Here is a 24,174-nt window from a genome sequence, read left to right as displayed (position 1 = left end):
TTATGACTCATAAAATCATAAATATATGTCTAGTAGTCTATACATGTGAAATTGAGTAAAATGCAACAACTTAATTGTACTAATCGTCAATATCTTGGTCATGTTAATAGCTTATCAAAATAGCTATATATCTAGCTACTAAATTAAAATATGAAGATATATGAACCATTAAACATACATATATGTCTACTAGTCTCTGTTAACAAGTTTGAGAGCTATAAAATTATCGAATTAGCTATATGTCAACAACATGCATAAAGTGAAAATTTGATATAAATCTATGTCTAGCAATTATGCCAAATAATGAGCTATATAAAGTCAGAACCATGCAAGGATTTCTCCAAGAATTTCATTCACAAAGCATACAATAAGATGCTAAAACTCAAAGTAAGCATTAAGCGCATAAATAACTCAAAAAAGTTAAAACTTCAAGAATTAATATAAACTGAATCGATGTGCATACATTAAGCTCATACTAATTCAATCATAACAAATAAAGAATTTAGCTACTCATGGTAACTAAATGCAAACAAAATTAGGATAAAATACAACTCATGGGTGATGGACTATCGCTCCAATGAGCATGGACTAGCTCCTCCCGTGCTTGCACTTTACTCTCACAATTCAAAATGAGCTGAACTCTCTTTAAAACTCGGAAAATAATGTATTACAAATGTATTTCTCAAAGTGTATACTTAATAACTCAAGTTAAACCCCTTAAATAGTGTTTGAAATTTCGCTTCCATGCTCAGCGAAACGCTTCGACTAGCCCATCTCAACCCTTCAGCGCATCAACTTGCGTTGGGCTCAAAACTTGTGTTGAGCGCACCTCCTTTTTTTTCCTGAATGTAGGCTTAGCGCTTACCATATCCAAAGCAAAGACTAAATGTTGTATTTCATATTTAAATACGCCCAACACGGGATTGCGCTAGGCGCAAGTTCTTATTCCACTGAGCATTGATTTGGCGTTGAGCGTATGTCTCAACTATTGTCTTATCCGTAAAGCTTGACTCTTGCAATGACTCTGGTTGAACTTTGCCTGAAAACTTATCTTTCTCAATCATTCCTTCGGTTTAAGCCTATACAAACACTTCAATGTTGCTATTTGTCCATTTAACAAGTTTATATCATTTAAGAGCATAAAATCAATAATTTGGGTTTAGTAAAGAGTTAAAGTGCTACAAAATTGGTATATAATTTATAATTATTTTGACACTTAACAAAATCTCACTATTGCTCACTATAGATGAGTTAGATTATAATTTATGCTCACTATAATTTGTTGTCAATTCGTTTTAGGTAGTTTATATCATACATTCCTAATTTGCTTAGAAGTTAGCTATTATTGTTCTTGTTCTTATGAATCAAGATGAGGCTTTCTTTGTTAATAAAAAATTATTAATGTCTATTGATTGACAAAGGAATATGAGGATTGAGTGAAATCATTTATTAGGCTCGCGACTAAGCGTGCCAAAAATTCAAATTGAATTGTATGTCACTGTTTAAAAAGTTATTTTACAAGGCGAGTTAGTCTAACCGAGTTCGAAATTCATTTAGTATGTCCTGGAATTGATTATAGTTATGCATGTTGGACAAGGCATGGTGAGACAAGAGATGGGGAGACAAAGGATGGTTGTAGTGATGAGATCTTTACAAATGATATTAACTGATATGCATATGAGAGTGATTGTTTCAAAGAAATGGAAAATATGGTCGAAGAGAATCTTCAGGATTATCCTGAGATTTATGAGTGATTGATAAGTGATGCTGAGAAACTGTTCCATGATGGTTACACTAAATTCACAAGATTAGTAGTGGTGTGAAGGTTGTATAATTTCAAATTTATTAATGGATGGACTAGTAAGAGCTTTACTTGACATATGTATAGTTTATTGCTCAAACTACACATATGTCAAAGTGTCATAGATAGAAACCCCATATATGTAAATATGTCATACATGGGGGGTCATTGGATGCATATGGGAATTGGATCACATAACATTGTAGGTGCTAATATTTGGTTGCATGTGGGTTGATGGCTTTCAAGTTGATGAGTTCGGGTTCATGAAAGTGAATCTTAATAGGCATTGATATAAAGATAAGTCTTTTATTAAAGCATCACGAGTATTTTATGTCAGTGACATGAATGATATGAAATGGTCCATTGTTCTTGCGACTAATAAAATAATCGTCAATATATTGATGACCACGACCACAAAGATATTGATGCTGAAGATGATCTATTCTTTGGGACATTACAATCGTGTGAGAGTTATCCAACTATAGATGATGATTTATATATGAGTTGATCATGATTAGGGGATTTGGGTGCATCCATATTTTCTTTCAAAACATTGGGATGCACAATAAAGTTGAAATATTGGCATGCATGCCACTTTTAGATTATAAATAGACAATATATTTAGTATTATTGAATTGATATAGATTAATATAATAGTTTTGAATATATATCACTTATTTATTTTTATATATATATATATATATATATATGATGATTGGAAAAAATATAGTTATACTAAAAATTTAGGAATTAAATATTTTGTTAGATCAAACAGTTATATATAAAATGATATTTTTTGGAATAGAATATGTAATCTCATACATTATTTAGTAACTTTCATATAAATGCAAGTACTTTTTGATATCACAACTGATATATTAACAATATTATTATATTAAACATATTGTTGTTAGCTTCAATAATGCTTGCTAGAGCAAGCAACCTAGAAAGTGTTAGAATCAATAACATTCATTTAAATAAACGTTGTTGAATTTACACTTTCCATAGTAATAGTTTGAAAGTTAGATTCTTCTAAAATTTTCTTAAGAAACACCCAATCCATACAATCATAGGCATTTTCTAAATCTGGTTTCAAAGCAATAGTCCACATTTTTTTTAAATAATGAATATATCATGGACAATCTGCTACAAGATAACAACATTATGTAAGATACCTCTTCCCAATATAAAACTATTTTGGGAGAATTACCAAATTATCTAGCATGAGACATAATCTACTCATAAGCATATTAGTGATATTTTTGTATAACAATTTTCTTTAAAAATAAAGAAAAAAGAGCCCTTCAATTTTTTATGACTCTTTACCCAATAAAATAGTTGCAAAGGTTTATTGCACAATTTTGTCATAAAAATACATTATTTAATTTGATCACGTATTATTAGAGATGTGTGTGTTAAAATAAATACGTACTTGTGTGACATATTCATAGATCTCATAACTTTACTTGTGTGACATATTCATATATCTCATAACTTTACTTGTGTGATATTAAAGAAAGATTTTGATAGAATAGTGTCTTCTCATAGAGACAATTAATCACATGAACTAACATGAAAACAGTTTCAAAGAAAAAAGGAACATCTAAACACGATTCGTGTTGCCAATGTTTAGCCACGTACGTTGGTCGAATTCCAAAATACTTATCCTAAGAGCACAAAATGAATCATTTTTAGTTCATGTTGGTGGAATCCTCTTCATGGGTCGAAAAAAAGTTAAAAGCGATCCAAGCAAACGATTATAAATAGCATCCTCAAGGTTGGTCTTGTATATCAAAGCAAATAAGTACATAACTATTACCAAAATCACTTTTTTTAAAACAGCTTTTACTACCCAACATCATGGTGAGTCGTAGTAGAAACCCTCTTGTTGTTGGACGTGTAATTGGGGATGTTTTAGATCCCTTTGAAAGTTCCATTACTATGAGAGTGAGTTACAACAATAGAGAAGTTAGCAATGGTTGTGAGTTCAAACCTTCACATGTTGTTAATCAACCAAGGGTGAGTGTTGGTGGAGATGATCTTAGGAACTTCTATACTCTGGTAATTAATTATGTCCCATCACTCATTATGTGGTTTGAAATTTCTTCTCTAAAATTAGTATTCATATACTTTATTTTTAGAGAGGGAAATGTGTGAAAATTTTATTATTTTTCTTCCAAATTATTAAGGATAGATAGTGAGTGAAAATACCCATCTTGTTTTCCAAAGCTTAATCCTTTCTTATTTTATTCTTTTATGACAGGTTGTGGTGGACCCAGATGCACCTAGTCCAAGTGACCCCAATTTGAGGGAATACCTTCACTGGTGAGTGACAAATTGTTGTACAAATATTCACAAAAATATAAGTATAAATACATTAACTGAACCATATTTAGTGATGTATATAATAACACAAACTTTAGTTAGGAAAAATATTATTTTTACCAATTCTAATATCTCATCGAACTGTAGGTTGGTGACTGATATTCCAGCAACTACTGGGCCTAGTTTCGGTATGTATTTTGTTATAAGCAAAATATATTGAAAAGATTATAAGAATGTTTAGCTAAATATAAATGTTGTACTCAAAAAATAGAAACTAAATACAACTTGTTAAATATGACCAGAGATTAGAACACCACTCTCTAAAAATTACAAATACTTATTTACTTGGTACAACATCAAGATTTAAAACTATATCTTATTGCATTAAATATATTCAAACCCACCATTTCCCTATAATAAAATTAAAGAAAATATTCTGGTACATAATTGATATGGAAAATATTATTTTGATAGAGATAAAAGTTATTTCAATGATCTTTCCCTTTCAATTGTAAGTTATCAGTCTTTGATTGTTAATTGAGGAAACTTTTGATGCACATAAAAGTTATATGCAAACCCAAATATTATTATTGTTTCAAAAAGAATTCATTACTTCTTTCTATTCAAAATTCATGACTTTTAGAAGGAGTTTTAAAGAATTCAAATCCAAAATTCATAAAGGTGACACATTACTTTCTTATAGTTAGAAGATTTTATGGTTAATTTGTTAGGATGATATGACGTTATTCTTGATTTAAATATTCTATTTTGCTCATCTTGTGCCAAATATTCAACTATATAAGTGAATGTAATAAGAAAAAATCTACCCTCGCTTTTTTAAAGTTTTTTGGTATTTGTTTTCAAAGATATTTTATGAAATATATTAGTAGCTTATAATAAAAGATAGTGGAGAATAGTAGTTCAATTTCTAACAGCATGAATAGATAAAAGTGAAAGTACTTATGCACCAATTACTAAAACGTAAGAGAAAGAACTATTCATCTTAGTTGGGAAATAAGACATGGCAATATTGAAATCATAACTAAAAGTAATCAGATAATTATTAATTCTCTAAATATAAAGATATTGGATTATATAGTGATGATATTATACAAGGTCTCAATATCCATGTCTTAAGCTTGATCTTTTTTCATTAACTTTTGAAGTTTGCTTTAAAAAATGAATGATATCTAAGTCTAACTGAATATTCTGTCTAAAATAGATTTGCCCTGTAGAATATAGGGGTTCACTTTAGAGTATAAAATTAATGTAAGCATTATTATTATATGAGTAAAATCTCAACCATTGATTTTTGAACCAATAATTCATCAATTTATCCACATAAGTATATCCTTCATTTTAGAAGAGTAAAATCCAAAATCCACTTCTAAGAGAAACCCTGGCTCCTCTCACATAAGTAAAATGACATGATTCAAAGATAAGTGACATGGTTTAGAATTATTGAATTAAAAGTTTATAGAATCAGATTTCTTTCAAATACCGGAAAGGAAAATTGTTATTTTTATTTTTAATTTTAAGGATGAAAGTGTCGAATCATTTTATATAGAGAAAATATTTTATCATACTATATATTTTATTTATTTATTTAGAGATACTTTTTGATCTAGGAGAGGGGCCTCACCCAAAACATCACTATCATCATTAGTTGATTACATCCAAAGATTTTTGATTGGTTACAATTGCCCTATACACATTACCTAGGAATGAAATGAATTTTACAACATTTCAGATATATTTTGGTGACTATCACATCATGCATATGAAAGACATATATCATTTTTCAAACCATTTGTTGTGTATATTGTGGACCATGTCTTTTGAAATTAAAAAGACAAATGCATTTGATCCTAATGCATGAAGTATAGGCATCCAAGATATACATGTGGGCCATTTCATCTAAAAATAAAGAAGACAAAGATGAGTTTGATAATAAGCATCATATTCTGAATGAAAAGGATTAATTTATTCCTTCTATAATTGAGAGTTGCGAAAGAGCATCTTAGTTTTCAAATTAAAAAAAAAAATACATAATGCAACTCATCTTTAACCTTTTTAGCAAGTGCCCTTTTTTCTTTTTGTTTATTTTTTCATGAAACTCTAAAGGCTTAATTCATATCTTTAAAGTTTAGGTATCAAAAGCAATATGTTGGTATCAATAGAAGTTACTTGAACATAGATACCCTAGTTTTTTTGTGTATATATTACTCTTATATTTAGTATTTTTTCTTCTAGATTATTCAAAATTGAATCTGCCACTCATTTGACTCAACACAACTTGCTTTAATTCTTCAGGTCCTAGATCCGTCACTGAGCCGGACCGTGAAAAAAAACTAAAATTTAGGTATCAAAATGCTAATAATAATAAGTTAGAGGGAGTAAATTTCTTCAAAATATTGACTATAAAATGAGATTTTTACTAGATAGATGTAAATTATTATAAAATGCTAGATCATATCTACATGAGATTATACTTATACTTTTATATATTATATATATATATCCTAACTTGAAGTTTGCATTATTTGCATGTTCAGGTCATGAGGTTGTAAGTTATGAAAATCCAAGACCCTTGATGGGAATTCATCGTATAGTTTTTGTGTTATTTCGTCAACTTGGTAGAGAAACAGTGTATGCTCCAGGATGGCGCCAAAATTTCAACACAAGAGAATTTGCTGAACTTTACAATCTTGGATCACCAGTTTCAGCTGTTTATTTTAACATTCAGAGAGAATCTGGTTCTGGTGGAAGAAGGTTATATTAATAATCAAACACTTTATTTAGATAAAAAAAATGGGTAATTTAAGAAATAAATGCTTGGTTAGTGGCATCATCAAGTATATATAGTTACATAATTTTATGTATATGTATTTTCAGTTGAAGTGTGTTATATATATACATGTAAACCATATACAATAAGTTAATTATGCATGGCTAGGAATATTAGGAATGTCAACTCTTATGTACTTGGAAGGTATATTTTATGATTATATCTTTACTTTCCCAATATAAAAAGATTTATGAGAATGAATAGTTAAGAAATTTGGGCATGTAGCTTTCAACTCGTATAATGTTGGTGGGTTTCAATTCCTTCTTGATTGTGTTGACGTAGAAAATGTTCTGAAAATGATCATGGAACTTTTGCAAAAGTTCCAAAATGAAATAAATGGACCAGACGCTAAGGGATAAAGTTTAAGATATAATAAATGAATGCATGCATAGTACATTCAATAAATTACAATTTACGTGTGTGTTGGTATAAAAATTATCATATATTAATTATATAACAAAAAATATATATTTTGTCACATCATCTTTGAACTCTGTCAAGTTCTCCATCACTTTTTCAGCATGACTATTCCACTCTCTATGATTAAGGGTGTCAAATGGATTTGAATACAAATTGATAGATGGAAAGACATTTATTAATTAATATAAATACATTTAAATTATATTTTAAGTTATACAATCTATTCATATCCAAACTTAATGGATGAATTAAAATCCATCAATAATTCCATTTTCATATATTTGGATGGATGAGTATCCAATCTATTTGATTTTGTTTTATTAGAACTAAAATACCACTACCGAAGAAAATCATTATTTTAAAAATTATTATCTAAACAAAACATTTTTTAAAATCACCTTTTAAAAAACACTTTTAAAATCATTTAGAAATCAATTTTTTAAAAAGTGATTGTTTTAAAAAGTTTTTTATTTTATTTTAAAAGAACAATGTGTAGTGTTTTACAAGCATGTGACGTTTAAGTTCTACGTGTATAGTTTTTTACAAATACTTATAGAGTATAATATCTATGCATTATCATTGTAAAGGTTAATACATAATCACTACATCATTCACAGTTTATTAAGATTACTTTTTTTGAAGAGTCACCGATGCTTAAATATAAATGATGGATGATGCAGTGACAATGTATAAAACTCATACACATTTTTTCTTATACTTATATATGTTATGTACTCATACACAGTTAGTGTATCCACTTCGCCAAATATCGCAATAAATTAAACCACAATAATTTAATCGCGCTTGCAGAACAATATTGTTAATAACCAGACGGAAGATCATCAACAACACTCATTCAAGCAAGAGCTGTCAATTTGGATAGGCGGATATAACTTCAACAGGGCACGCGTAAATGAGCATTGTTGAATGAGTAACAACGCATTCTTATATGAGCATTGTTGCTTGGATACGGCGTGTAAATATCAAAAAAATTAATAGTGAAGTATTTTATGTGTCTCTTCATTTCTATGCTTATTCTATGTTTGGTTGCTTCGTGATGTGGGTTGTACATCTATCAATGACGGTGGTAGCCATTCACTTTCCATTTGAATCTATGTATGGTGTAGTTCACACTAATATTTTCAAGTCGTGTAAGATATTTGTTGTTTTCTTCTCAATCAAACACATTAATAATGAGTTCAACTCTTTCTATTTGAATCTATATATTCAGTGATTTGTATTTGTATTTGTCTAATTATTTATTGTCTCATTTTATAATTAGTCATGACACCCAAAGAAAAGAATATAGGGGGGAACAAAGAAACCAAAAAGAAAGCAATACAAGGCATAAAGAAAAATAAAAGTTTTGTTAAAAAAAATAGAAAAAAGTGTCACTACTCGCAAATGTCAGCTTTTGCATTCAAAACTTGTTGAAGTTAAAATGCACTCTTAGTAACAAGTGATTTTCCATTTACAACTTGGACACCAACAAATATGTTAGTTCTCATGCCATTAAACTAATTGATATTCATGTGTATGTCATTTTTTCAATATTCAATCTCTACGTTTAATTTCTTACTAGATTTGAATATTTAATCTTTATATCTTTAATCTAATTTTTCTATTTTTGTTTTTGCAGCAAAATGAAATTTTTGCTTTTGTACTATAATATAACTCATCAACTATTCCTCGTGATGCATCAATATAATTGTTTAGAATATATGTTATTGTTGATAATTCTATGCAGGTAATCAACAACATTAATTACCAACAACAACACATATAACTTCAACAACACATATAATTTCAACAACACTCATTCAAGTAAGCGCTGTTAATTTGGATAGACGAATATAACTTCAACAACGCAAGCATGAATGTGCATTGTTGTATTAGCGCTGACTTGAACGAGTTTTTTTTAAAACAATGCACATTTAGACAATGTTGCTAATTTACATCTATTCAATGATGCTGGATTAAAGGAGCGTGTTTGATATGTTATGATGATGAGCTATCAAAAGTTGGATTCACCTCCTAGCTGTTTAACAACACTACAAAAGATGTAATATCAACATCGCTTTCTTAATGGAGTGATGCTGAAGATGTCATATCCACAACGATTTCTTAAATGGGCGTTGTTGATTTGTTACGACTTTTAAATATCTAAACTTGATTCACTTCCCTCTATACACTCAAACTTGTTCGAACAAAAAACCTCATACATTCAGAAAACAGATAACCAACTCAAAAAACTTCATCAATGACTTCCCAAAGTGGTGATCATGATTCTCACTATAGCGACGATGCTACACAAACTCCATAAGATAAGCAACTCGTTGTGCATAAACGAACTCCACGTGAAATGACTTCCATGAAGAAGGTCATTCGTACAAGAAGTAAGGACGTGAAACTACCATTTGAATAGAACACAAGCGACACAATTAAACTCGAAGGGTAGAAACTAAGTCTGGTAACAGGCCAGACCGCCTATCAGGGGCCTAATATCTAGCCTATAACAGGCTAAGCCAGGCCAGAACAAGCTTTTTTTAGTAAACAGGTCAAGCTTAGGCTTCTCCAGAAGCTTATTTAAATAAAATAGGTCAGATTCAGGCATTTTAAAAAGCCTATTAAGCCTAGCAGGTCGGCCTATGTAATGTTATTATATATTTATAATTTATTTTTTATAATATGTACAAAAAAACTAAATAAATTTTTTTATGTAAATCCACTATGACTTAGAGATTGGGCTATTTAGTAATTGGACATTTAGTTGTTGATACTTGGGCTTAAGTACATAACCCTACCTATGCAAGTATGTAATTTTAATTGAATAAATGTGTAACCTGAAATTGCAATTTGCAAGTAAGAGTGACTAACCCTAAAAAAGCAAGTCTCTAAACAATCCTAATCTATATTGCCTCACCTTCAAAATATCATATGAGAGTTACTAATTATTTGTTGATTGTTATCATCTTCTCATCTAAAAGCATATAAGATTGACTTACCTTCAAGTAATTTCTCTACCTTATCCAATATAGAATCACGTCTGTCTTATATATGTATGTGATTAACATATTGGTTTAGTGATGCTTTTTAATACGTATTTGATATGGTGTAGTTGTCTAAATAATCTTCCTCGTTTGTCTTTTTTCTGTGCCTTCTTTCATTCATCTCTAAACTTATGATTCTAAATATGAAGTGAGATGTAATTTGTGAAAGTGAGACAACACAAAATAGCAACATAGGTTTGTGCCTTCTTTCATTCAAATATTTGTGTTTTTAAAGATGAGTAAAAAACTATCACATGCCAATGCATGGCTAACTAACTTGTATTCAAGATAAAATAAAAATGGATACTTTTCATTTAAGAATCAAATGAAATACTTTTTACTAAAGTTATTGATAAGAATTTAAATCAAATGTATCTCGTGCCTGCCTAAGCATAAGATAACTAAAGGGATGGGCTTAGGCCATTTTTTACTAAAATGTATAATAGTAAAAAATCAATATATATGACACTATTTCATTTGGTGTAAAAAAATCCCACAAGTGGTATCCTCGCATTGGAGGCAATCCTATCAGAGACGGATACATTCACAGGTAAGTGGGGCTAATTCTTCCAACGGATATTTTTTCCATCCACAAGACTCGAACCCGGGTTCTTGCTTAAGGGAACCAACGCCCGTTGGTATTTGGTATTTGGTGTAATTTGATTGTCTCAAGACAATTTGACAATTTATTATGCTGTAACAATAATTTTACGATTATTTAATGGGTTTAATATTCATCATGTATTGATTACACTAACCAAACCATATTTATCTTCTAAAAATATCAATTAACATTTATCTTCCAAATTATTTTTATGTTTTTAAATTATGAAAACATTTTTGTTTCAAACATTGTATTTGGGTTCAACCATAGTTATGGATGCCCTTTATCCACATAAACAAACTTACAAGAGCACTGAAATTCAAATATGCAGTGATCAAAACAAGATAATACCATAGTAATAGACAATTAAACTCGGCACTGAAGCAAATAAACTTAAGAGGTACAATCAAATATCGATTGATCTACTAGTTGAGATCGGCTACACAAATCAAATAAACTTTAAAAAAATTCAAGAACTGCCGAAACTCGTGACAATAGGAATAACAATAACAAGAATGAGAATTAGCAAAAGTATAATCCCAATACACATCCATTTCCTACTCCCTCTCTGCAACTTCTTAGCACTCTCAAGATCCTTAGTCCCATCCTTCACATAATGTGAAGAATGAATCACATGATGTTCAATATCATCCATTTTCTCACCCTGAGCCTCAACCATAACAGCCATATCCAAAAAAACTTGATGCAGCTCCAACAAACTCTTCTCAATTTCCTTAGCAGTATCATACCTATCCTGAATCTCCACCACAGTTTCAAGAACTTTACCTCTTCCATGCTCCTCAATAGTCTTCCCTAAAAACTCGGCTTCGCCGTTCGATATAATCTTCTCAATAACTTCCTCATCTGGGTACTCACCAGTCACATTATAGTACCTTCTCCCTACTGTATCCTTGTACTCTGTCATAATCTTCTGCCTAAGTCCTTGAAATTCCATCATTACCTCTTTCAGCTTCTTCCTTAACCCGCTCGTGACCGCGATTCGTGTTCTGTAAATCGCAGGGGACCCATCTTTAAGCCCTGAGAGTCTTCGATTCGCGGCGTTGGCATTGTCAATTTCTTCCAATTGGGTCCTAATAAGTCTTGATTTTTTCAACACTGTGATTATATCAGCATTGATGATGTTCCTTAAGGATTTCAATGCTTCTGGTTTGTGAAGTGACTTGCTTTCTTCATTTGCAAGTTTAAGCTTTTCTAGTATGTCACGAAGGGTGTTCATTTCTTCTTTCACTTTCTCTGCTTCTTCAAGGAAGAGACCCATATCGGTATCGAGTTCGAGTTTTACGGAGGAAGAAGAGGTTAGTTCTACATTGTTGTGAGGAATACCAGCTTCCAAATCCACTTCATCTTTCAGTGCTGCTTTCTTTAGATCAATGTAGCTGGTGAAAGATTTTGTCAAAAGATCATTCATTTTTTTTGAATGATGAGAGAAAGAACACAAAGTGTGTTGAACAATTTGGGTGGAAGAGAATAATAATAAGCAAAGGTGGTTTGAAAATTCAAAGGAAGTGAAGGAGTTTTTATGAGTTGGAAATGGAGCAAAAGGAGAAAGTAACGGATAGTTTATGAGAAAAACTAGCTGTTACCATTTACAACGGCTACATTTATTTTATATTTATTATCATTATTAAATGAAATCTATTTTTCTTTTGTTATTTTTTAGAATAATCAACCTGCAGAAATGAGCAATGAACTGATTTATATTTTTAGTAACAAGTTATTGATCTAATGGTGTAAGTTTCTGGATGACCAAAAGTTTAAAAATTCAGTTCATGCGATCAATGCTTATTAGGAGGAACAACCATATATCTCGAAAGGGTTAATTACCTATATGGTGAAAAATACTCTTAATAATACAAAAACAACTAATTTCTTCTAGTATATAAGTCAATATAACTATCTCTCGAAAGAAATCTGTTCCAGGAAATTGAACATTTACCTTTGACTTCCTTGAATTAATAGACTAACTTCTCTTTACTGTTTTTTTTCTAATTGAGACAATAAGATGAGATCTGGATTAGATCTAGAGAAAAATATATTTCTATTAATAATATTTTCAACTTTTCTTTCCTCTTTTTTTTTTTGTTGGTTTAATTTTTTGCTTTAATGGTTTCTATTAATAATATTTTTCTCAAATTTAATGCAAACAATGGTTTTTGTAAGAGGACCAACTTTGCCTTTTGAACTCTTCTTTTGTTTAGCAACTAAGAATAAAAGATTAAAATCTAAGAGTGAAATTAAATAACTAATGATGTTTTGAGGGAAGGTATTCATTTTAAACACAAAACAAATTATAATTTCATACCTTGAGCTTTTCGTATGAATTCATACATAAGACAAAATCAACATTTCCGTATGAAACCATACATATGTTTTTTTGAACTTTTTCATATAGATTCATACGGAATATTAAATGTGTGAAAATAAAATTGGAGTGTGAAAAATTAATTGGGGTGACACTTTACTAGCTAAATACATGGGGGGAAAATAAGAAATATGTACAGTTTATGTAGTACTATTTGTTGATTTATAACTGTAACCTCTGGATGGAAATTTAGGTGTGAAAATTTATCCTTTATAGCTATAGAATTCCTTTTAATGAAAATTTATCATATGATTTTTCAAATGAAAACTTATTATATGTAGTATTATTAAATAACTAATGATATTCGGAGCCGAAGGTATTAATCAGTCATTTAATAATTAAATTACAATATCAGTTAACTTATATAAATTATTATAAATATAATACATTTTGAATATAAGATTTTATTATTTGCAATATATAACTCAATATTAAATTAGTTCAATGAATAACTATGTTATAAATAAGTTCAATGTTTGAATCTTTTTTATCATTTTAAAAAATATTAATTTTTTATTCATAAACCAATTTTGAAAGATAGGGTATGATACAGTTTGACATGTATCAACCAATTTTGACAATTTTAAAAACTAACTTATCGGTTTTCTGATTAAAAACTAGTTGATACGACATAATTTTAATAGCTGCGATTATATGTGATGTGCATATCTTATTCATAAGTGTGAGGGGAACTAGACTTGAAAACTTATAAGTCATTTTCATAAGATCATTTTCAAAATCTATTATCATATGTTTCATAATAAATGCTCACTAATTTCCCTACTACATATCCAAGAAAAACTATGATCTGGAAGAGATGAGTTTGCTTCACTAAGTAAATATTTTGTAGTAGCCTAATTATAAATATATCTTTCTTATTCTATTAGAGGTGAAGTATTTATATTTTTATTGCTTGTTGATGATCTTTTGTTTCCTTCTCAATAACTATGTTCTAATATTCGAGTCAGATATCAAATCGGAAGAAGTTCTTTATAGGTTATAACTGATTTAACCAATTAAACTGTTCGGTCTAATTGGATTTTGCTTTAACAGATTGAATAATTTGAGTAATTGTTTAAGTTGTATTTGTAGAACTTGTGAATAATGTTATTTATGAAAATATGGCAATTTACCAAAAACAAACATAGACAATTATACATTATTATAAAGAATAGACTATCAAAATTAAATGCAAATCCTAATACTAATTCTCATCTTATTGTAAGTGATTCTCCTAGAGACATGGCCAGAAGTAGTGACAATGCTATGCTAGCCAAGACCAATGTTGTTTTTCTCAACCTTAACTGGGACATGCATATGGAAGGAGCAGTTATGCCTAGATCAAGTTTGGTTCACCAATTAAATTTGACAGATTCTGATCATATGCATCAAATACAACAACGTCGGGCCAAGGCACATCAGCGCCAAGTGGATCAGCACCAGGCCAGGATGCATCAGATGCATTAGCGCCAAGCCAAGGTGTATCAGCGCCAGGTAGGTCAACACCAAGCCAGGACTAACCAACGCAAGCATCAAGCTATATACCAGGACAAGGCGACCCAGAGCACACATCAAGTCAAGTTTCAGGCAGAGCATCAGCCAAGCAATGTGGCTAGAATTCAAGGCTTAAGTCTAGTAAGCTTTCTATAACTTGCAACCCAAGTTATCATTATATTTGTAACTTTCATCATGTTTAACCCATGTAAAATGTGCTAATTAAGCTTGTTAGTTAGTTAGCTAAGTAGTTAATGATTCTCTTGCTTATAAGATCTAGAGAATCAAGCTTGTTAATCAATTCAATTCATTTTCTAATATGAAGTATATATTCCAATTTTATTCTTTGCTTTTTTTGTTCTTGATTCTTCAATAAAGAAGAAGCTTTAATTATTTTCTACTTCATTCACCTTTTCTTTGATGGTATTAGAGCTCTTTCAAGAGCTCTGCTACATTCATCATGTCACTTGATACATCATCCTATGCCAATGTCATGCACACATACCAAAATCCAACACAAGATCCAGATTCACCTTACCATGTTCATCCTTCAGAAAATCGTACAAGTGCCCTTGTTTCACCCCTACTGAATGGTGAAAACTACCATCAATGGGAAAGGGCAATGAAGATGAGTCTTATAACCAAACATAAGCTACCTTTTGTTGATGGATCAATTACGATGCCTACAAAGACTAACCCTATCTTTAGAGCATGGGAGAGAGCCAATAACATTGTGATATCATGGATAATAAGATCTGTGACGCCCTCAATAGCACAAAACATCATATGGATTGATAAGGCCTATGAAATCTGAGATGAGTTAAGTGAAATATTTTCTCAAGGAAATCTTTACAAAATTGCAGAGTTGCAAAGAATCATCACCAACTTCACACAAGGAGGTTTTAGTGTATCCAATTATTTCACAGAATTGAATACCCTTTGGGATGAGCTTGATAACTTTAGGCCCATGCCCAAATGAAAATGTGAAGCGCAATGCTGTGGTGAAGTGATTTCCGATGTAAGGAATCATAGAATAGAAGATAGAGTGATAGTGTTCCTTAGAGGGCTTAATGACTCCTATGGTAGGGTGAGGTCTCAAATAATGATTATGGACCCATTACCCAACATAAGTAAGGTATTTGCCTTAATCATTCAACAAGATAGGCAAATATGTGGACATGAATTGGAGTCTGTGGACATGAATTAGAGTCTAAGGCAATGATTGTCTCAAACAATTGGAGAAGATGAAGTTATTTAGGGAGAGGTCAAAGCTCGTGAAGATATTTTGTCCATGCTAACCCTGGAAGAGGAATTTCCAATACCTCGGGAAGAGGATCATGGAACAAGAATTCAAGCAATAACAAGTTTTGCACTCATTATAAAAAGAATGGACAGTAGAGACATGCTACAAGCTACATGGATTTCCAGCAAACTTTGGTAAAAATGATCAAGTCCTTTCAGTTGTGATCAACCATTAGGACAACATATAGAGAAAAATGGACATGTCTATGGATTAAGCAAGGAGCGATTGTTAGATATTTCCTGATGATTGGTGAAATACCAATCATAGGATCTTGAATATCATGATTCTCACACATAATATAAAACAAGGATATAAAGTCATACCTAAATCCCTGAATCCATGTTCTCTAATCTACTCATTTGATATACATTTTGAGAGAGTTTTGGTATGATGGTCTTCCTCAACCAAATCCTTAATTCCTTTTGGGACCTTCATTTTCTCTCTGATGACGAGAGGTGAAAACTATTTGTGATTTGGTGTATTGGGAACCATAACCTTCCTTATGCGTTAACTTATAGGATTTCCATTATCTCCTATGGGTTAACTTGATGGGTATCCACCCATTAAACCCTTATCCGTTATCAACTTTTAGAAATCTAAGGGGAGCTAGTAATTATATCACTTATAATGTAACCTCAAAAATAAATAGTTGATATCATTATATCAAATATATGATGTCGACCTTAATTAGAAATTATAAATTTCTAACAGCAATATCAAAGATTGATAAACATGTTGAAGCAGCCCAATGAGAAAACTAACAAACCAAGTCAGAATGATCCTACTACCATCACTAGCAATATCTTAACAACCACATATGCTAATCATAGTAATTAGATAACAAGTAATTATGAACCTATGAACTCTTTTGTCAATTAGATACTGGATAGTGGTGTCACGGACCACATAAGCTCCGGTTTGAATAATTTCTCAACGTACAAGGAAACAAAACCTATAAGGTGTAAGATTACTTAATGGAAATGAGGTAATAGATCTTTGGAATTGTTCCACTTTTCCCCAAGCTTATAATTCATAATGTTCTATACTTACCAAACTTAATTCAAAATATACTAGATTATAATTTTTGTCCAATCATAAGTCTTCCAATTCATGGAGTAGAACAAAATGCAGGATATTTTATATTTTCCTACTCCACCGTGCCATACATTTTGTAGTTTAAGGGATTAACACACATATTCAGAAATCATTACTTTTATTTAGAATTTTGACTAAAATAATTAGTTGCTGGTGTAAGAAAGGATAGTTTAGGTGTAAAATGTGGTAAAAAATGGGATTTTTCCCTAAACCTTGAAAATAATAATAACAGTTTTTTTTTACAAAAAAGACGAAATGGGAGAATATTTGGTGTTCAAGTTGGTTGTCTCACATTTCATATAAGTGATATAATATTATGTTAAAGTCTTGTGATTGATTAAAATAGAATAAATAAAATTAAAATTTTGATTTTGCTAATTGACCTTAATTCAACATTAAAGGAACGAAACAATTATCAAGACTTTGTTTAGAAATGATGTCATTAGTAATTAAGTTTTCGTATCAAAACTTTTCTATTACTAAATAACTTTGCTTTATAATTTTTGGGTAGTATCATTCCGAAGTGTAAAGTTAGAACAATTTGAACAACTCATTGTCATTTAATCCACACACTAGGTTACACTAACTTTTTTATTGGTACCAAAGTACAAAGGTACATAATTATAAGATTAAAATTCAGAAAGAAAAAAAGTGATAGTCTAAGAAAAATAAGTGGGTTAAAACAATTTTATAAGACAATCATGTGAGTTTACAATCCAGTTAGAGTAGGTCATTGCAGACTTGCTGTTTCTGCCATTAATCCAAAAAAAAAATCACCTTTGTTTCCTCTAGAACTTGTTGAGCGGATAGATAAGTTAAGTTGAAAATAATATCATTTCTAGCTAGTTAAAGAGAGCACATTGTTGCTATCAATACAGTACTCAAAAGCTTCCAACATTTCATGCTCATTTGATGATGAAATGACTTAAATGATTGAGAGGTAGTGCAATGTGAAAATCTAGCCAATTGTCTATAAATTGTCAAACTAGGTAAATGAACCGACATGAAGAGAAAATGTGATGAGAAGATTCTAGTTCCTCATTACAGAAGTTGCATAAAAGACATCCACCCTATGGTAGTATGACTCTCCTTCTAAGTAATACTTCTGTAGTTGGTAATTTGTCCCGGAAAAGTCCCCATGCAAGTTTTGTGACCTTCAATGACGCCTTTGAATTCCAGAGAAGACGTGTAGGTATGTTAGAGTGCTCCTATTGGTGTACTTGTTTAACAATAAATGTTTGACTTGTCATAGGACTATACCAATGAATTTGATATATGATTTTGCAATGCTCATTCTTTAATATCATGCATAAAATTGTCGATTAGCTCAAGTTCTCGAGTGAAAGGTTGTCTTCATGACAGTATGATCCACTCTCATCCCCCATGCGACCATATCCCTAGATCTCTTATGAGGGAATCACTATGTGGGCTCAAGTTATATAACCTCTTCTACCTGTTCATAAGATTTTCACCCCTTAACCAATTGTCTCTCTAAAATGTAGTATTTTTCTCATCCTCAACTTTCCTCACAGCCCCAATCCAAAACCCTTACATAGAATTCACCCCCTAGCATCTAAGTCATCTAAATCCCTAATCTAGAGTGAACTTGGTATAATGGCCACATCTTCTAAAAAATCAGAGATTATATGTCCATACTTAGATCTCAACACCCTATATCGAAAGTTATCCTTCTCAGTTTGTATCTTCTATTGTCATTTTCTTAAAAGATCTAGATTAAAAATATGTATATTTTTTACCCCAACTCTATGTCAACTTTTTCTTTGTACATGATATCCTATTTGAATTCATTTATTTTCCTTTTTCTTACACTTGAACTGAAGATACTTACAACGTAACTAAACATCTCCTTAAGCTAAAATAACTCATTATATACTAGTTAGTAATTACTTATACTACATGAGACACAATGATAATATATGAGTGTAATATATATACATTTTTAGTATAAAGATTTATATAAACAATATATCATTCACTATTCATTTGTATTTTTTGAAGAGTCAATAATAATTACAAATAAATTACAGTTTTTAGTTAATAATTTATATTCTTTAGTATATGTTCTATGAGCATCTTAAAGAGAGAGAAAAAAAATTATGATCACGTCCTCGATGACGTCACAATCTTCACATCCACGCCGGGGATTGTTTTAAAACCATGCCAATGATTATATTGTATGACGGCAGGCAAAGAGGGGTGTCATGTTTGCACGTGATTCTAGGGCATACATCTCATGTTTCACAAGTTGTGTCATTGCATGTGCTATCAACTGTGATTGGTTAAGAAAATAATTAACTATTAAATTTTTAACTTAAATACACATGTAGTGACACAACTTGTGAAACATCGATATGCATATGCTCAACAACTCCGGTGTTTAGAGTTGAAACGTTTTTACACATAGGCTTAACATAATTACCTTATAAGTTAGTTGATAATTTATAATAAATGAGGAAAATAAAACTAACCTCGGTATGTAAGTTTTTTAGTGTAATATCTGTGTTATCGGCATTAAGATTTATATACAGATAATATATCATCTATTATTTATTTTTATTACTTTTTTAAGAGTTATTGATGATTAAACATAAATGACTAATATAATGACAATGTATCAAACTCATATATTGTTAGTGCGTACATCATTTTTTCTAAGTTTTTCAGTACTACCAAATGTATCATCTCACCTTTTGGGTAGTTAATTAATTAATTTTGGAATGTGAGATTGTCATTTCCAATAAGTGTTGCTATTATGAATTGAATCATAGAGTTTTTGGTTTTTATAGGGATTTAACATAACTTTACATACCAATATTTTGTTAGTAAAAATATATAAGTTAATAGTGAATAGTTGATAGCCCTCAAATAATATAAGTCAAGTTATAAGTTACCTTTAAATAACTTATTAACTATATACCTATTATAATCTTATAAACTCAATTGACACAAATAAATAAGTAACTAAATTTTATCAAATGATATTGTACTTATAACTCACTTAAAGTCATTGCTAAACACAACCTTAGAAACCAAGCATAGAAGTATAGAACCATGGTTCACGCTATGCGTCACAACACGTCATATATGAGCAAACGCACCCCATTTCTTTTGCTTTGGTGTTGAGTTTCCTTCAACAAAAGTCTAACAATTTTATGATCTAGTTAGAGAGTTTCATAAGCCTTCAAATCAACAATATAATCTAATATTCATTCTTAATATTTTCATTTGAGAGTTAATACTATTAAGATATAATGAATGATATGAACGATTTAAAAAATCCTTATATTATGAGTGCATAAATATTAATTTCTTTATATTTTGTGGTAATTATCTATAAATCAATTTCTACAAAATTCAGCTAATACAACATGACATTAAGCAAACTAATATAACATGACATTAAGCAATGGTTATACGGTTCAAATGTTAACAATTGTATTGTCTCCTTCCACATTAAAAAAACAAATTAATTGGGCAAGTATGGGAATAGAGTTTAGAAGGGTCCACACGTTTTATTATTTGATTTGTCTAAAAAGAGAAATTATTGAAATGAGATGTTTTTCTCATTTAATTGAATATAAATTCTTTTAAAGGGTAAAGATCTTCACAGGTATTTCTACCCACAAGTGGCCTAGCATATCAAAGCAACATATGTAGTATATGTAGTATGGGTATTCTAAGTGTGAAGAAGAAATCTTGCATTATATATGATTGAATGAGTTAAAAAATATATTAATGGATCGACTTATAAATTTATTACGTTAAGGCTTTGGATCAAACACATGATGTTAAACCTACATATATTTAGACGATAGAAAAAGATCACTCAACAAAGCATGATTTAGCAAGGTGGAAGATCTCATTTGGAACGTGTAACTCACTAAGAAAGACTCTCTTTAAGAACATCTAAGAGCCATCATAGGCTCAGACATAAGACAAAAAACTATTTACATTTGTTACGCTAAGACAAGAGGCCATTTACATTAGTCATGACAAGATAGGAGAAAGACCTCAACCATAATATTACTAGACATTCTTTTAGCCCAAGATAAAACCTATTTCACTCGGTGTAAAAAACTCAACCATCTATGTAGATATTGTCAATAAGATTGTTGATTTATATAAACAAATCAAAAGAAGAAGAAGAAATTCAAAATTTCCTCATCATCATAAGTAGGGGTAAAAAAGTAAAAAATTCAGTTCGACTTTTGGTCCATTTTAGTGACCGAACTGAACACATAGACATGATTCAGTTCATCTCAATTAACTGCAAATTTTATTGCAAAACCAAACAAAACAACTCATGAATGGTTTCTTCTGGTCCACGGTTTTCATGGTCTGTTTTAAACTTTTTTTATCAATGTTCAAAATATATTACAAGAGATATTGTTTGTACATAAAAGGAAGAATACTACTACTATTATTATGAGTAAAAAAATTGAAACTCGAAATTATTTGTTAGTAAGATATTTAAAAATTATGTAATTTAGGAAGTAAAAAAAAACAAATGATCACATATACAATAATACAATTCACAATTTGTAACATATATACTATTAGTAACATTTATAACAACACAATTCACGATTATAACATATATAATATTATAATTCATTATTAGTAACATATATAGCAATTCATGTATAATAATTGAGAATAATGCATCTCCTCATACTATGAGATAATTTATCTTCTTAAATTTACTCAATATTTAACATGTGTCTTATTTTATTTTTATAATATATAATAAAATGAAAACTTCTTGAATGAATGAAAATAAGACAAATGTGAAACACTAAGTGGATTTAAGGAGATACGTTATATCCTGGTATGAGAACATATTTTATTCTCATAATAATTTATGGTATAAGTTAGTTTCATTAAAAGATATGTTACAAATCATCATGACACTGAGAAAGTATCACATATATATAAAAATTTAGTAAACAATAACATATATAAAACAAACATAATAATAATTTAATAACATATATAACACTTTTTTTTTTTTTTAAACAAAGGTGTCAACACACCCGAAATTATATTAAAAACGCAAGTCCATTACAATCCCCTAAACCTATAATTAGGAAGCAATAACAAATTTCTATGGAAATCCTGCAACAAGAATGAAGGAGGGGACTCCCACCAACAATCCGATCTATTCAAAACACCAAAATTTGCAAGCTTATCAGCATAAGCGTTCCCTTCCCTAAAGATGTGAGAGACTTGAACTTGCATGTCCATCATTAGCACTTTACACTTGTTCATTGTGTTACTTAACTTCCAAGGCACGGGTTTATTCCCCTTGAATATGTCCACCACCGCGGTTGAGTCACACTCTAACCAAACGAATAGCCAACGTTTTGAATGAGCTAATTGAATGGCCATAATAGCAGCAAGCACTTCAGCATAGATAGAATCTTGAATGCTGAAATAAGTAGCAAAACAACCCAGGCACCTTCCCTTACTATCTCTGAAAATAGCCCCCCCCCTGCATGACCAGGAGCTCCCTTAGCTGCCCCATCCGTATTGATTTTCACCCAACCATTTAAAGGCATAAGCCAATTCACCTCGGTTATAACTGGAGCCTTATTATACCTGCCACTGACTTGGAAAGCTCTAAGGATAGAGAATTCCAGCAAAGAATTCTTGGCATAACAGCTGGAAGAATTGCCTGAGAGAGAGGTGTTTAGCTTTATCATGTGAGTTGCTTTGGCGTAAGTGATGAAAGTGCTATCAAACCTGGCCTTGTTTCTGCAAAACCAGATAACCACCAAGAAGTTGACAAAGGCAGCAAGTAACACCTGCTTCAGCTGAGGACTCCAATGGGGAGAGATTGATAGGATGCTCTTTAGCGAGGTATGATCAATGCTATAGCCAACTTGATTGCTAAGCCAACTCCAGATCCGATTAGCAAACTCACAATTGAAGAATAGATGGTGAGAGGACTCCTCACTGGATCTGCAAAGGGTGCACATAGAGGGCATAGACATACCCCTTAGCTTCAAATTCTCATCAGTGGGCATTCTGTTTTGATGAAGCCTCCAAGCAACAAAGGACCTGGAAGGAGGGATGGAGGTGGACCAAAGATCACTACAAATGATGTCAAGCTGCTGAGGGGGTTTAGAGAAATTGTAAGCCTCTTTTGAGTTAAGAATTACATCAGTCGTGTGCATCCATGCCAGCTTATCAGGAAGATGAGAAACAGGAATGGGGATTCTCAGAATATTCTGGCAAACTTCAGGGCTGATCCTAGGAAGCCAGGCAGGAATAATCCAAGCAGAATTATGGATGAAGTCAATGATTCTAGCCAGAAGAACAGAGGAGACTTGATTAGGAATGCCTAGCAGGTCAACTAAGGTCTTGCCTAGCCAATTGTCCTTCCAAAATCTGATGTTATACCCATTGCCAAAGATCCAGATGGAATTTTCCAGTATGACCTTCCAATGTTTTCTTATGCCAGGCCAAATTGAAGATTTTATGTAGGAGGATTTAGGCTCTTTGTTCCTACAAAATCTGTTGTTGTAATAGATAGCCCATTCCTGCTAAGAAGAGTTCATGTCCCAAGCCAGTTTTAGCATAGCTGCTTCATTTAGCAGCCTAATTGATCTTAGCCCAAGCCCCCCTTCCTTGGTTGAACAACAAACTTTGTGCCAAGCAACGGTTACCAACTTCTTGACCTTAGTATCCCCAGACCATATGAAATTCCTTATGCCAGAGTCCATTTTTTTCAGCAAATTCACAGGCCAAGTATATATATGAAAGCTATACACAAGCATACTCTGAATTATGGACTTGACAAGCTCCACTCTGCCCATAATTGAGAGACA

General features: G+C 31.0%; 3 protein-coding genes across 3 annotated transcripts in view; 1 reads left to right on the top strand and 2 right to left on the bottom strand.

Annotated features, from left to right (window-relative positions):
* Positions 3,601-7,158, top strand: LOC109335359 (protein HEADING DATE 3A-like). Its single transcript, XM_019571501.1, has 4 exons — positions 3,601-3,862; positions 4,065-4,126; positions 4,274-4,314; positions 6,682-7,158. The coding sequence occupies exons 1-4, from the start codon at positions 3,662-3,664 to the stop codon at positions 6,906-6,908; spliced, it is 531 nt and encodes a 176-aa protein (XP_019427046.1). The 5' UTR covers positions 3,601-3,661; the 3' UTR covers positions 6,909-7,158.
* On the bottom strand, positions 11,442-12,551 carry LOC109335208 (syntaxin-related protein KNOLLE-like). Its single transcript, XM_019571321.1, has one exon. The coding sequence runs from the start codon at positions 12,475-12,477 to the stop codon at positions 11,518-11,520; it is 960 nt and encodes a 319-aa protein (XP_019426866.1). The 5' UTR covers positions 12,478-12,551; the 3' UTR covers positions 11,442-11,517.
* LOC109335561 overlaps positions 22,717-24,174 on the bottom strand; it is a 3,367-nt gene continuing 1,909 nt past the window's right edge. Inside the window, exons 3-4 of the mRNA XM_019571695.1 lie at positions 23,992-24,154; positions 22,717-23,886 (exon numbers count right to left, since the gene is read on the bottom strand). Coding sequence (XP_019427240.1) covers positions 22,717-23,886; positions 23,992-24,154 — 1,333 coding nt within the window. The remainder of the gene's footprint in view (positions 23,887-23,991; positions 24,155-24,174) is intronic.

Source organism: Lupinus angustifolius, chromosome LG20 (genome assembly GCF_001865875.1).
Source record: "Lupinus angustifolius cultivar Tanjil chromosome LG20, LupAngTanjil_v1.0, whole genome shotgun sequence".
Classification (NCBI taxonomy): Eukaryota; Viridiplantae; Streptophyta; class Magnoliopsida; order Fabales; family Fabaceae; genus Lupinus; species Lupinus angustifolius.
The sequence above is the reverse complement of the archived record's forward strand: the minus strand, read 5'-3'. Positions and strand labels throughout refer to the sequence as shown.